General features: G+C 37.4%; 1 protein-coding gene across 1 annotated transcript; it reads left to right on the top strand.

Annotated features, from left to right (window-relative positions):
• The first annotated feature begins 5300 nt into the window (after positions 1 to 5300).
• LOC122126624 (T cell receptor alpha chain MC.7.G5-like) lies at positions 5301 to 14486 on the top strand. Its single transcript, XM_042701113.1, has 3 exons — positions 5301 to 5385; positions 5600 to 5942; positions 14186 to 14486. The coding sequence occupies exons 1-3, from the start codon at positions 5337 to 5339 to the stop codon at positions 14484 to 14486; spliced, it is 693 nt and encodes a 230-aa protein (XP_042557047.1). The 5' UTR covers positions 5301 to 5336.
• Positions 14487 to 16118: the final 1632 nt, after the last annotated feature.

Below are 16118 nucleotides of genomic sequence, written 5' to 3' on the forward strand. Positions count from 1 at the left end.
AAAAACAGAACTTAGAAAGTGGCAAAACCTCCCATGCTCCTGGATTGGAAGCATCAACATCGTGAAAATGGCAATACTTCCCAAGGCTATCTACACATTCAGTGTGATACCTGTCAATATTCCTACCTCATTCTTCAAGGAAATAGAAGAGGCAATCCAAAAATTCATATGGAACAATAAAAGACCCAAAATAGCAAAAATGATCTGTAACAGAAAGATCATTCCTGGAGGAATATCAATACCAAATTTCAAACTCTACTACAAAGCCATAGTAATAAAAGCAGCTTGGTACTGGCACAATAACAGACCTCAGGACCAATGGAATAGAATTGAAAACCCAGAAATGAATCTACAGACCTATAGCCATCTAATCTTAGATAAGAGAGCTAAAAAAAAAAAAATAGGATGGAAGGAAGAAAGCCTCTTCAGTAAATGGTGCTGGCAAAATTGTTTAATCACCTGTAGAAAACTAAAGCTACATCAACGCCAAATGGACCAACGACCTCGGAGTCAAAGCAAACACTCTGAAAACATTGCAGGACGGAATAGGAGAAATCCTAGGTCTCCTTGGCACAGGCCGAAATTTTCTTAATAGAGATCCAGAAACACAACAAATCAAAGAAAGATTGGACAAATGGGATTGCATCAAGTTGCAGAGCTTCTGCATGGCAAAGGAGATAGCTAGCAAGATCAATATAAAGCCAACGGATTGGGGGAAGATCTTCACTAGCCATACAACACACAAGGGTCTCATATCTAAAATATACCTGGAACTCAAAAAATTAAATTCCCCTACAACAAATCCTCAAAGAAACTACTGCCCAATAAATAAGTGGGCTAAAGAGTTACAGAGAAACCTATCTGAAGAGGAAAGGATGGCCAATATACACATGAAGAAATGCTCAACCTCTCTAGCCATAAAAGAAATGCAAATCAAAATAACATTGAGATACCACCTCTCCCCAGTTAGAATGGCTATAATCAAGAACTCTAATAACAACAGATGCTGGAGGGGAAGTGGACAGAAGGGAACCTTACTGCACTGTTGGTGGGAGTGTAAACTTGTTCAACCACTTTGGAAAGTAGTATGGAGGTTCCTCAAAAGACTCCACGTAGAGCTCCCTTATGACCCATCAATCCCGCTTTTGGGCATTTAACCAAATGATCACAAGCAGGACCAAACTAAATATACCAGCACATCTATGTTTCTTGTAGTATTATTTACCATAGCTAAGATATGGAACCAACCCAGATGCGCCTCAGTAGTTGAATGGATCAAGAAAATTGTGGTATATATACACAATGGAATTCTATGCCTCCATCAGAAAGAATGACATTGCCCCATTTGTTAGGAAATGGAAAGACTTGGAAAAAATTATATAAAGTTAAGTAAGCCAGGCCGAAAGAAATATAGGTCCCATGGTTTCCCTTATTTGCAATAACTAGTATATGTCTGTGACAAACAGAAACTGTCAGACAAGTTGATGTTAGGTGAAATGAACCCCAAGATAAGGATTCAAATGTTTTCTTTTTCTCTCTTGTGATTGTTTCTAAAATATTTATGAGATGATTTCTTTGATGCTTTGCATGTATCTCCCCAGGGTATAAGCTCTGCTTTCACTGTATTTGATGTTGATATAATTTGTGGAGGGGAAGGGAAAAACAAACTGTTTAAATAGGGTTACAGGTGGACCCATTAAAACAATGAGATGTACAAGTCATTATGTCGAAAAACGAACTTTACATCTTTGGGGGGGGCGGGGATAGCGGGAGGGGTGGTGGAGAGGGGAAGGGATGGGAAGAGGAAACAAAGGACGAGGCAACAATGCTTGTTAAGAAGTGTACTCACTATTTTTCCCATGTAATTGTAATTCCTCTGTATGGTATTTTCACAATTAAAAAATGGTTTACAATATAAAATAAATAAATAATAGTAGCACACATTCACACTATGGGTTTCTGCTGCCCATGTAAAGAGTAGTCTTGAACTCAAAGCACAGTGTTTGGCTCATACCTGTCAGAATTTCCTTGGAGGACAAATGCAAAGGACATGAGCCAGAATTCCACCAGGGCAGAGAAATGGCTACATAAAGTCGCTTATCTCAAATGATTTTACTAGAGTGGTTCCACAGCGTGTTTGAACACTCATGAGAAAGAATCTTCAAATGTGGGATAAGTGAATTGACATTACTCAGTTTGGGGAGAAAAAGAGAGAAAGAAATGAATAGAGCCTGAGACCTTTGTGTCACTGTCAAACATGCAGTAGCAATTCTAGAAGAGGGGAGGAAGCAAGGTGAGGTAAAATAGAAGAAATAAAGAAACAGTGACCAAACTTGGTACAACATATGAATATACACATCCATAAATCTCAATATGTACCAAGAAAACAAAGCCAAACAAATCTAGATTGTGTCATATTGTAAACTGTTGAAGATAGGAACAAAGTAAAATCTTGGAAGCAGTGAGAGAGAAACCACATGGAAGGGATTCTTTTTTCTTCTTCTTTCTTTTTTTTGTCAATCCTGGGACTTGAATTCTGGGCCTGGGCACTGTCTTTGGGCACTGTCTCCTTTTGCTCAAGGCTAGAGCTCTATCACTTGAGCCACAGCACCACTTCTGGTATTCTGATGGTGTATTGGAGATAAGAGTCTCATGGACTTTCCTGCCATGGCTGGCTTCACACCATGATCCTCAGATCTTATCATCCTGAGCAATACATGAGGATTACAGGTCTTAACCACCAGCTACAAAGGATTCTTTATTACCAACCATCATTCAATCATCAAAAATCATGGAAATCAGAATAGTGGAATGATTTTCTAAACTGCTAAAAAGAAAAGCAAAAAAACAAAAAACAAAACCATCACTGCCACCAAAAATAAAAATGTATTAAAAAAAACACTCAGCCAGTGATTCTATACATTGGAACTAATTTTTTCACAAATAAAAGAGAAATTGAGACATTTGAAGACTTAAACAAGGCTTAGGATATTAATCATTGGAGATCTTCCCTACAAGAAATTCTATGAGGTTATAGGTGACATCAAATGAAGCTGAGCACTAAGTTGGAGTCATAAAAAGTAGGAAAAACAGATCATTGTCACATAGATAATTAAAAATCTGGTATTTTACATTTATGACTTTATTTGTTTTATTATATCATTTAAAATGCCAACATATGAGGTATAGAAGTGAACAGAAAAGGAAAAAATGTATTTTCCACATGTACACAAACATATTCTTATTTAAGTAAAACAATTTACATAGTCCAATGGATTGAATTGAATTGTACCATATAGAGTAGCATTTACTTTGAAATAAATTGCCTTTGAATAGAACTTGCTCTTCAGTACTCTGTTATTTATCAGATACATCTATGAATTTATTACTGTGGATAATTTAGACCACTTGATACTTAACATCATTGGGATACAGCTGTGGTTTCCATAGCCATTCATCAAAAGGAGTTGCTTCTACTTTGACATCATCAGGCAGAAAGGTTCTGCAGGACAATTTGATGATAAATGACTTCAGTCATTTTGAGCACTTATATGCCTCGTGGGTTTGTCAAAACAGTAGATATATTAATTCATTCATTATTTTGTGTGTTTCCTACAAAGACAGTGCTTCAGCCCATGTTCTGTATTTAAGACTTCATGCTTCATCTTCAAACTTTTGTCAAGGCTCTTAATATGCTCTTTTTTTTCTGTTCTTTGGTTTTTGAAGCTACCAGGAAATAACTGTAATTTAATCAAGTACAACCAATCTTTAGAGAAAATGATTTCAATGTTTTCTTTCTCCCCAATCTACTTCCTTTGCAGCATTCAGTGAGGAAAGAAAAGTTCTGAGGTTCTGATCAGCCCATCTTTGGAAGGGAGAAAAAAATAGAGAGAGTAAGATTTATAACTTTCTAAGGTTGACATCAACTCCTAGATTTTTATGGCTTTATTCAAGAAAGATGAAAGGATTAGAAAATTTAAACAAAATAATGGATATGTCTCCTTTTATTTAAAGTTTAGATATGGGGCCAATTATTTCTATTTAATCAATATAAGTGTGCTCATTTCCAAATGCTCTGTTGGAACTCTTATGTGCTGCCAGTAGGCATGACAATTAATACAGCTTCTATCAAAATCACTATAGCATTTCCTGAAAATATATACTGAAATAACTACAAAGCTTTCTGAATGGAGCTTCTTGAATATATATATATAGATATATATATCAGAAGATACTGCTTTAACACTCTCAGGTATATACCTAAAGGAATCAAAGTCAATATACAGTAGAGACACTAGCACAACTCATGCATAATGTGACACTGTTCACAATGGCTAAGCTGTGGAATCAGTTCAGCAAAGAACTAATAGATGAAGAAAATGTAGTATTTGAAGACAAAAATGAAACATATTCATGAAAGGATCATGTGTGGATCTAGAGATCATCATATTGAATGAAATAATCCAGATTCAGAACGACAAATGTTTTCTCTAATATGTGTAAACTAGAGAAACGTAAGGCATTCTAAATAGAAGCTGAACTATTAGGAAGAAGGAGGTAAAGGGGAAGGAGGAAGGAATGTTGGAGTGATAATAACCAAAGTACATTATATCATGTATGAAAATCACAATAAACCCATTATTTTGCAAAACTAATATACACTGTAAAATGAAAATAAATATTTCCCAGGCTGTGAACAAGAAACATTCCATTAAGTAGATGTTGAACCAATCTGTGTTATAAAGTTTTCTTTTAAATTTCAGGAAATTTCATTGAAAATTAAAGATGAGGAATGACTTGAAGGTGCCTAGATTGATATGAAGAAGATCTCTACTATGTGAAATGCTGCTTGGTCCTGAAAACAACACCCAGATTTCCACAGTAAATATATAATATTTTTAGTGCATGAAATAGGGTTTTGAGAATCACTGCTTTACTCCAAAAAAAAGTAATATAAAATGCACACATGAACATCACGACCCCATATTTACTCTGAGCAAATTTTGCCAAAATCTCTAACTAGATATCTATTTTTACGTTTTAACATTTCATGTAAGAAGGGTTTGCATTTTGAGTATTTGTTTGAATATTTGATTTGCATTTTAAGTATTTGATCAGTAGCGACCACAAGAGGGCAGTGTGCATTCAGGGACCAAAAAGAAACCTTTCAAGTTCTCTTAAGTGAGAAAGGAAGGGAGGAGTTGGTTGGTGCAGGAGGCTTGGGGAAAAGATCCTCTTTTTCTACTTGAAGGACAGTTCCTGTTATGTTTTCTAAAGCACAATACTGAGATTTGCTTTCTTGTGCAGTTTGTAATCTTCGCCCTCAGTGGGAAAGGATGAGATCGTTGAGTGTCTTATTAGTGATCCTGTGGCATCGCTTGAGCTGTGAGTTGGCATTTCTATGGGAACATGAAGTTCAGTGATGGGAGTTGTTGTCTGTGTGTCTGTGTCAGGTATGTGAGGAAAAACCAGAAAGTTCTTAGTTTTTAGGCAAGGGAGGGTGGAAGGCCCATGGAAAAAAGTAATTTACATTCCATAAGAGAAAGCATCCACTTTGTATTGTATTGTTCCTTTATATGACATTTGTCTTTCTGCACAGGGGTAAACAGCCAACAGAAGGAGGTGGAGCAGCATCCTGAGTCCCTCAGTGTTCCAGAGGGAGCCACTGCCTCTCTCAACTGCACTTATAAGAATAGTGCTTATCAGTACTTCATGTGGTACAGACAGTATTCTGGGAAAGGCCCTAAGCTTCTGGCATCTACATACTCCAACGGTGATAAAGATGAAGGAAAATTCACAGTGCACCTCAACAAAGCCAGCCTCTATCTTTCCCTGCACATCAGAAACTCCCAGCTCAGTGACCCAGCAACCTATCTCTGTGCAATGAGTACACAATGCTCCCCCAACACCTGCAGCCTGCATCCAAACCTACAGGGGCCCCAGTAAGGCCTGAGCTGCAGCAGAACCCAGCACACAGCAAATATGCTGGGATCTGGATGCGATGGGTGTGAAGAGCAATAGCAGGGAGGGTTTGAGTGAATATTTTTCCTCTAAGAGAATTTTAAAATATTAATTTTTAAATTATTGATATGGTTGAAATATTTTCCAGTTTTCTCTTAACATTCCAATTTAAAATTTTTCATTAAGGAATACCCAAAAGGGTCCATATAATGTCTAAATTTTTTTGAGAAATTTAAATATAATACCCAAACAACTGTCACATAAATAATGCTGCAAACATAAACATTGTCCCAGAAAGTGTCCTTCCTCTATCTTATTATTGAAGTATATTAATGTAGTCAGATCAATATTGATTAATATTAATGTTGTTGTCTAATCCAGTTTTATATCACAGCTATCACATGCAGAATATCCCACTATATTATTCTGACATGTTAAATTAAATGATACAAAACATCTAGTCTTCTAATCTTGGCTCTTACCTTTATCAGAAGTAATTTGATGGAACAGAAGACGAACACAATACATAAATCCAATGAATAATTCAGTATAGGTTTGCTTTACTTTTTCCTTTCTTGCCAGGTTTCACATTCTTAGATTTTTCCGTCAAGGCTGGTGCTCTACCATTTGAGCCACACTTTTTTTTAAGAGTACAGGGGTTACAGTTACATGAATAAAGTAATGAGTATATTTCCTATCAAGCATTTTTGCCTCCTCCTTTGTTTTAACCCTACCATCCACTTATTCCCACCTCCCTAACTACTCGTGTCCCCTCCCCCTAACTGAAAAGGTAAAGTTCATTTTCAACAGAGTGTCTTGTTCATCTCATTGCTACAATGGGACATTGTGTATCCCTATTTAATCATTTTGTTTTTTCCCTCCCCAAATTAGAAAAGTATATATACAAGATGCAGGGTACCGGAATCAAATACAGTGAAAACAGGGGTTATACCATGGGGGAGGAACATACCAAAGAAACAAAAAAATCACATAGTACATTATAAGTATGTTAAAAATTATAGCAAGAAAGAAAAAAAACTCTTGTGTCCCTGTCTCGGTGTTTATTTAGCTTAACATCATTTTATATGGTCCTATGTATATAGCTTTTGACCTTTTCTGTTTGTCCTAGACATACTACTTATTAGAAATAAGGAAACCATGGGAACTATGTTTCTTTGTGCTTGGCTTAATTCATTTATAGTTTTTTCCAAGTCTTTCCATTTCCTAATAAATGGGCAGTGTCATTATTTCTGATGGAAGCATACAATTCCACTGTATGTATGTATGTATGTGTGTGTGTGTGTGTGTGTGTGTGTGTGTGTGTGTGTGTGTAATTTTCTTTATCCATTCATCTACTGAGGGGCATCTGGTTGGGTTGGTTCCAGATCTTAGCTATGGTAAATAATGCTGCAATAAACATAGTGGTTCTGGTAGTTTTAGTATACCCTTGTTTGTGATTGTTTGGGTAAATGCCCAAAAGTGGGATTGCTGGGTCATAAGGGAGCCCTGTGGAGTCTTTTGTGGAACCTCCACACTGCTTTCCAGAGTGGTTGAACAAGTTTACATTCCCACCAACAATTCAGTAGACTTCCTTTTTGGTCACTTCCCCTCCAGCATCTGTTGTTATTAGATTTTTTGATTTTAGCCATTCTGATTGGGGTGAGGTAGAATCTCAATGTTGTTTTGATTTGCATTTCTTTTACGGCTAGAGAAGTAGAGCATTTCTTCATGTGTGTATTGGCCATTCTTAATTCCTCTTCAGAGAAGTTTCTCTTTAAGTCTTTAGCCCACTTATTTTTTGGCAGTTGTTTCTTGGAAGATTTGTTGTTGGGGGATTTAGTTTTCTGAGTTCTAAGTATATTTTAGATATGAGACCCTTGTCCATTGTATGGTTAGTGAAGATCTTCTCCCAGTCCATGGGCTTTCTATTGATCTTGCTAGCTATGTCTTTTGCCATGCAGAATCTCTGCGGTTTCATCCAATCACATTTGTCCAACCTTTTTTTGATTTGTTGTATTTCTGGGTCTCTATTAAGAAAATTTCGGCCTGTGCCAAGGAACCCTAGAGTTTCTCTTATTCCTTCCTATAATATTTTCAGGGTGTCTGCTTTGACTTTGAAGTCTTTAGTCCATTTGGACTTGATTCTGGTGCAGAGTGATATATGAGGATTTAGCTTTAGTTTTCTACAGGTGTTTAACCAATTTTGCCAGCACCATTTACTGAAGAGGCTGTCTTCCTTCCATTCTATTTGTTTAGCTCCCTTATCGAAGATTAGGTGGCTATATGTCTGTGTGTTCATTTCTGGGTCTTCAGTTCTATTCCATTGGTCCTCAGCTCTCCTCTTGTGCCAGTACCAAGCTGTTTGCATTACTATTTGAGCTATACTTTCAATTTTGGATTTATTGATAGTTATGAAAGCAAGAGTATCTTGGATTTGTCATCCCAAGATGGCTTCAAATCCTGATGTTCTGTTATCAGCCTTCTGAGTAGCTAGGATTGCAGGTGTGAGCTACCAGAACCTGGTTTGAGTATAGTTCTTAATAATATATGAAAAATCTAAAATTCATTAAGTTTTAACCTTTTTAAAAGTAAATTATTCCAGTGATTTCCTCATAAAATCCTTACAATTAATCTAAGATAAGATATCAGCCAAAATACAGGAGGAGGTAGGGAAAATTTCTTTGGGATTTCACTTTAAGTCACACTAATTCATGCATGACATGAGGTCACACCACATTTTTAGTCTTTCAAAACACAATAGCAAAGTAGTGAGAAAGTAGATCTTTGCTACAAAAATTCACAGAATCAAGCTTTACTTTCCTATTATCATATTCAAGACCAGGAAATAGTATAATTTCATCTGACAAGTTTACAAAATTCTATATGTACAATGCCTATGTGCATCAGATCATACAAAATAATATTTATCAAAATTAACCTAGGAAATGGAAATAAAGGGTTTTTTTCTTTTTTGCTATTTTTGTTTTTCATTTTATCTTGTGTACTCATTCATTCATGTCTTTAGGAGGGGAACGAAGGCACAGAAATGGAAGGACAAATAGTGAACAAATGAAGAAAAACTGCATTTGTTAGTTTCAACTATATGTTGAAAATAAACTATATAATTTGTGGGTGGAGATACAAAGAGAAAAGTGGGAGAGAGCAAGAGAGGGGATATTTTCCAAAAAGAAATGTACTCGTTACCTGAGTTATGTAACTGTAAGCCCTCTTTACATCACCTTTATAATAACAATAAATTGCACATGTACAATTATCTGTTATATATCCATATTATAGTATGTAATTCCAAATTGTTTGTGATTTGACTCACATGATAGGATAACAAAACCTGCTCCTTAAAAATAGCATCAAAAGGACTGCAGACAGAAAGGCTGTCCTTCTTTATTCATCATTTCCTAATTCATTGTGGAGATTTCAGAACAATCCCAGCTATGGGTTTATCTGGTACAAAAGGAAGGAGATGGAAATGAAGTTGCCAACCTATACCTGTTCTATTCTCTAAAAACCAGTCTCACTAAACATATTTTCATGTTCATGATGGTCAAGTTACAGGTTTACAGTAATCTCCTAATTTCATTTAATTGTGCTTAGAATTCTATAAAGTAGCCAGTGATATTCTTCCTCAGTAAAATCTTTCTTGTAAATAAATTGTTGTTTTGAAATTTGCATGTTCTGATTTTGTGACTAAAGAAGTTGGCTTTCTGATACTAATCGTTGTCTCCAATGTATATCTGAATGATCTTTTCCCTTTCTTCCCTTTCCTCCTGAGGTGTCTGATCACATAGGCATCCCTGGAGGGAAGAGGGGGTGGGTGGGTGGCTAGATGTTCTGTCTGTGGTCAGCAACTGCAAAATCAGCAGAATACTGCAGCCAGTGGTTCTGAGAGATCCCAGCCAAAAACTTGAAGCCAATCTTTGTTCCCTGGAAGCTTTATACTCTTTAAGGACAGATGGACTCAACCTATTTGTTATTTTTGTCTCAACTTGGTGGAGGCAAGAGAAGACATGTTCCTAAGAGAATTAGTTTCCTTTCTAGAGGTCAAGTGATCTCTTCAGCACAAGCACTCCATGAGTTGTATTTTCCTGTGTTTCATTCTAGGCTCCCAGCTTCTTCACACCAAACATATGTCTAACTCCAAAGCAGAGTAACAGAGTTAAGTCTGGCTGGTAGCCAAAGGTGCCCTTTGGCAAATGAAGATCAGAGACTTTTCCAATCTTCACTCTTTATGGAATGAATGCTTCTTTGTTTATGGCCTATTGCTTTTTAACTTGTAACCAAAATTCTGAGGAGCATATTCTGTATGAGAAGGTCAAAACCAGTGATGGCAAGTGGAAATTTTATGGACATGACATTGCTTTAAGACTCCATTAACTCTCCAATTAAGTGGCATAGATTGTCTACTTGGATCAAAAAGCAAGATCCTTCTATCTGCTGCCTTCAAGAAACACACCTTGCCCATAAAAACAAACATATTCTGAAAGTGAAAGGCTGTAATAAAATCTACCAAGCCCATGGCACCCATAAACAGGTGGGACTTGCAATCTTAATAGATAAAATAGTCTTCAAATTAGAATTAATGAGAAGAGATACAGAAAGTTAAGGCATTTCTCCCTGAGGAGGATGCAACAATTCTAAATATCTATTCACCAAATAATGGTGAATATCCTACAAACATTACTTTCCGTAAAAATCTCACATACATTCAAAGACATTAATTTTGGGGGATTTTAACATACCACTATCCCCACTGAATAGATCAACCCGATAAAAACTCAACAGAGAAAACTCAGATCTAAACAACCACAGAGATCAGCAAGAATTAACAGACATCTACTGAATATTTCACCCAGCAGCATCAGAATACACATTCTTCTCAGCAGCACATGGAACATTCTCCAAAATAGATGGCATTTTAGGCCACAAAGCAAATTTGTCTAAATTCAGAAACATTGAAATTATGCCCTGCGTTCTCTCAGACTACAAAGGAATAAAATTAGAATTCAACACCAAAAGCCATCAAAGAAAAACCTATAACACATGGGCTAAACAACACACCTTTGAACCAGCAGTGGGTCATAGAAGAGATTAGAAAGAAAATTCAAATGTTCATGATATTTAACAAAAATGAACACACAAATTACCAGCTCCTCTGGGACACAGCAAAGGCAGTACTCAGAGGCAAGTTTATAGCTCTGAGTTCCTGTATCAACAAATTGGAGAGATCTGAAACCAACCATTTAACAAGCCACCTGAAGCTCCTTGAAATAAAAGCAACAAGCCAAACCCCAATCCAGTAGAAGGAAACAATTAAATTTAAATCAGAATTAAATGAATTAGAATACAAAAAATGTAGAAAAAATCAACAGAGTTGGTTCCTCAAAACAATTAATAAAATTGACAGACCTTTAGCAAATTTTATCAAAAAAGAAGAGAACACACCCAAATAAACTCAGAGATGAGAATGGAACTATCATCACAGAAAAAAACCAAGCTTCAGATATGATAAAGGAATACTTCTCAAAGTTTTATGCTAATAAGTTTGACAATCTGGAAGAAATAGTCGAATTTTAGCAAATAATGACATGCTCAAACTAACCCAAGATTATTTAAACCAATTTAACAGACCCATATCAAGCATCAAAATAGAAACATCAATGAGACCTCCCACCCAAAAACAAAAGCCTGGATGGAATTACAACTGAATTCTGCAAGGCCTTCAAAGCAGAACTCACACCAATACTCCTCCAAATTCTCAATGAAATTGAAAGTAAAGTTTACTACCAAACTCTTTCTATGAAGCCAAAACCAGGCAGGGACTCATCAAAGAGAGAACTACAGACCCATTTCTTTGATGCACATCCATGCAAAACTTCTCAACAAAATTTCAACAACTCATCAAAAAAACAGAAACCATAACCCACGATCAAACAGGACTCATTTCAGGGATGCAAAGCTGGTTCAATATACACAAATCAATTAATATAACTCATCACATCAACAAAAGCAAGGGTAAGAACCACACGATTATCTCAATATATGCAGAAAAAACATTTCGACAAGATCCAACACCTCTTTATGAAGAAAGCTCTGGAAAAACCAGGAATCCATAGCACATTCCTCAATATAATAAAGGATGTATATGACAAACCTACAGCCAGCATTATACTTAATAGCAAAAAGCTAAAGCCATTTCCTCTAAACTCAGGAATGAGACAAGGAAGTCCACTCTCTCCACTTCTCTTCAATTGAGTATTAGAATGCCTAGCTACAGCAATATGACAAAATGCAAACATAAAGGGGATCCAAATAGGGAAAGATGAAGTAAAACTCTCCCTCTTGGCAGATGACATGATCTTGCAATTAAAGCAACCTGTGGACCCCACTCCCAAATTACAAGAGCTCATCTAATACTTTGGCAAAGCAGCAGGGTATAAAATTAGCCTTCAAAAATTAATGGCTTTTCTGCATGCCAACAATGAGAAAAGTGTGGCTCAAATCAGGAAAGCAACTCCTTTTGTCAGAGCCCCACAAAAAATTAAAGACCAAGGAGTTAACTGAAAAAGTGAAGGACCCCTGTGATGAAAACTTTAAAAACTTGAAAGAAGAAATTAAAGCAGAACTAAGGAAGTAGAAAAGCCTCCCATGTTCCTGTATTGGGAGGATTAACACCATGAAAATGGCAATACTGCCAAAGGCTATCTACAACTTCAATGCAATACCTGTCAATATCTCAATCCCATTCTTCAAGGAAATAGAAGAAGCAATCCAAAAATTTATATGGAACAATAAAAGACCCTGAATAGCAAAAAAGATTCCTTAGCAGAAACAACAGTGCTGGAGGACTATCACTACCAAATTTCAAACTCTACTACAAAGCCAAAGTAATCAAAACAGCATGGTACTGGCACAAGAACAGACCTGAAGACCAATGAAATAGAACTGAAGACCCAGAAATGAACCCACAGATCTATAGCCACATAATCTTCGATAAGGGAGCTAAACAAATAGAATGGAAGCAAGACAGCCTCTTCAGTAAATGGTGCTGGCAAAATTGGTTAAACACCTGTAATTTGGGATGGAAGGGAAGGTAGGGGAAACACAAAGGAAGAGGTAACAATGCTTGATAGGAAATGTACTCATTACCTTACTTGTGTAGCTATAAACCCTCTGTACTCTATTTTTACAATAATATATATAAAGACGTCATTAATAAACATGCACAAAAGCTTAAATTTCTATGAAGTATGGTCTATCAACCTTTCCCTGTATTCTTTCTATCATGCATAGAAATCTACTCTAATACTATACATTAATAAATTGGGTCTCTCAATTTTTTTCTATCTAAAATATAACTATTATATCTGCTAAAAATTTACTTTGTAATGGTTATTAAGAATATACCCAGCCAGGCGCTTAGCATGCCTATAGTCCTAGCTACTTAGGAGGCTGGAATCTGAGGACTGTAGTTCAAAGCCAGCCCAGGCAAATTTATGTGACTCTTATCTCCAGTTAACCACCAGAAAACTGGAAGTGGCACTGTAGCTCAAGAAGTAGAACGCTAGATTCGAGCTGAAGATCTCAGGGACAGCACACAGGCCCAGAGTTCAAGACCCACGACTGAAAAAGAAGGATATATCCAAATTTATTGATTAATTTTCTAGTGATTTTTCATTCAAGATAGCACATTTTAGCAAATGTTCCATATTTGATACATTTTTAGCTAATTTTGCAAGCACAGGCTTTGGTGCTCTTAGAATTTTGTTCTAGTGCATTAAAGTCTATTTATAGACTTCCCTAATGACAATTTTTTTTTCCTGTAGCATACATTGCTCTTTCTGTCCCAATGCTGATTGACCTGCAACCCGACCTTCTCTGCAGTGTCAGTTTTGGCCTCTAGAGAGCGATGCTGCGCAACTTGAACTAAGCTAGAAGCCAAGCAGCCAGCAAACCTTTCCAGGAAGAGCATCTTGTTGTACGGATGGAAGGAAGTGTTAAACTCAGAGATGACTCTGCTCTGTCAGATTCTCTGTAGCTGAACAGGTTCCAGAAAATTCTTCGTCACCTCACATCTGGGACATAAAGCCTACCCTCATCGCAGCACTCCTGATCACGCTGGCATTGAGTGAGTAGTCGCTTCTCATTCAAGCCTTTCTGTGGGTTTTGACATGGAATCATTTTGTCTTCTGCAGTTTCTCTGATCTAGAACTGATGTTTCAGGAGGAATTACAGCCCAGGCAGTGGCTCAGCCTGAGGACCACATCTCTGTCTTCGAAGGAGCCCCTGTGCAGGTGAAGTGCAACTATTCCTATTCTGTGAGTCCTGAGATCTTCTGGTACAACCAACATCCAGGGCAAGGCCTCGAGCTGCTCCTGAAACACATCTCTGGAGGCAGTGCCAAAGGTTTCACGGCCACTCTAAATAAGAGTGAGAAGTCCTTCCACCTGCAGGCCATGACTCAGGAGGATGACTCAGCCATGTACTACTGTGCCCTGAGCCCACAGTAGCTGCTCTGGCAAAGGAAGCAGAGCACAAACCCTCAGACTTACACAAACTACTTCCTGTCAGCTGTCTGTGGCCACTGTGGGGCTTGCATTTCCAGGGAGCCAAACTGAATTACCTCTTAAAATGAATGTCATCAGTGGTCCGTTAGCTTCAGATTGAGCTCAACTATTTGTCCACAAAGATTCTCATTAGCATCTCTTGTTAAATTAATTTTTTAAATAATTATAGTTTTAGAAGTACCCAGAAAAGCACTTTTGCAATAATAACTATATAGCAGAGCAGAGTAATCATTATTTTCTAGGTGACCAGGCAGAGTTAAGAAGGGCCAACCACCTTTCTACCTGCTTTGTCCCTCCAGCCACCCACCTGTGTTCCTTACATTCCAGCAGTTTCTCCCAAGCTCCGTAGACTCCACTGTGAATGTTGACCTCTGCAACAAAGTCCTTTGCTCTCAGGCACTTCACAGATTCCTAGTGCAGTCAAGGGCCATCCTGAGGAAGAAATGAAGTGATTGAAGAAGGCAACTTTAAAATGAACATTGATCATTACAACAGGGAATCAGCTACTGTCTTTACTACTTTTGTGTCACTATGATCAAAATACCTAAGAAAACAATTTAAAGAGGGGATAATTTATTTTTGCACACAGTGTTATAGGTTTCAGTCCATCATGCAAGGGAGAGTTTCACAGAGCAGAGTTGCTTACATCATAGTAGCTAGGAAAGAAGATGAGAGAGGAGAAGGCGGAGGGGAAAGAGAGAAAAGCAAAGAAAAAGCCTGAGCTACAGGATTGTGCCTTGTGCCACCTATTTTGGGACACCTTGTATTTCCCCATTCCTCACATCTCAAGTTGTGCTTTACTAATTTCTTGGCAAAGCAAAGCTGCTTATAAGTCCAAGTAACCACTTGTGTGGCTGTCAATGCACATATCTGCCATGTCTCCACGTGTGCCAAGCTCACCAAGAATTGCAGGGACCCAGCACCATACAGGAAAACCTCATCCTCCTGAAAGTGTCCTTCCAGCCTTGCCTACTGATAAAACTTCATAGCATGCCAGGAGGCCAAGGAGAAATGTGTACAGGGTGGAATTGCAGCTGAGAGTCACTAAACTGATAACTGGTACACCACATCCCTTGGGCACACATCTTATTATGCACCTCTGTACACAAATAGTCATGACGTTTTCTTTCCTTCTTTTTTTTCAGATATCAGCAGCAGAAAATTTATTGTCCAAAGCAGTTTGAGGAACTTCAGGCACTAGCCATGGCTTTCCCCAGTAAAAACCAGAGTTCTCTTCAAACTCACTCTACCATAGCAGAAGTGAATTCTGTCACAGCTACTTTAACCTCTTGATTAATAATCTCAAAAATCGCCAAGGGTGTGATTGGCTTTCAACTGTTATACAAGAAAAAATAACAACCCAAGATTAAAATAGGACAAGTTCAGAGGTACCCTTCCAACAGACGGGGATGATCAGAAGGACCATTTTTCTTCCACCTACAATGACCAGAATTGAATATAATTTTCTAATAACCATTGAGGGAGCCTAGGAGGGATTAATTGTGCTCTAGGATGGGGATACAAAGTCCTCAGGTAGTTGATCAAGCCCCCTTGGGCTAGTCAGGAAAGATTGAA

Source organism: Dipodomys spectabilis, unplaced genomic scaffold (genome assembly GCF_019054845.1).
Source record: "Dipodomys spectabilis isolate Male_0828 unplaced genomic scaffold, ASM1905484v1 ptg000286l, whole genome shotgun sequence".
Lineage (NCBI taxonomy): Eukaryota > Metazoa > Chordata > Mammalia > Rodentia > Heteromyidae > Dipodomys > Dipodomys spectabilis.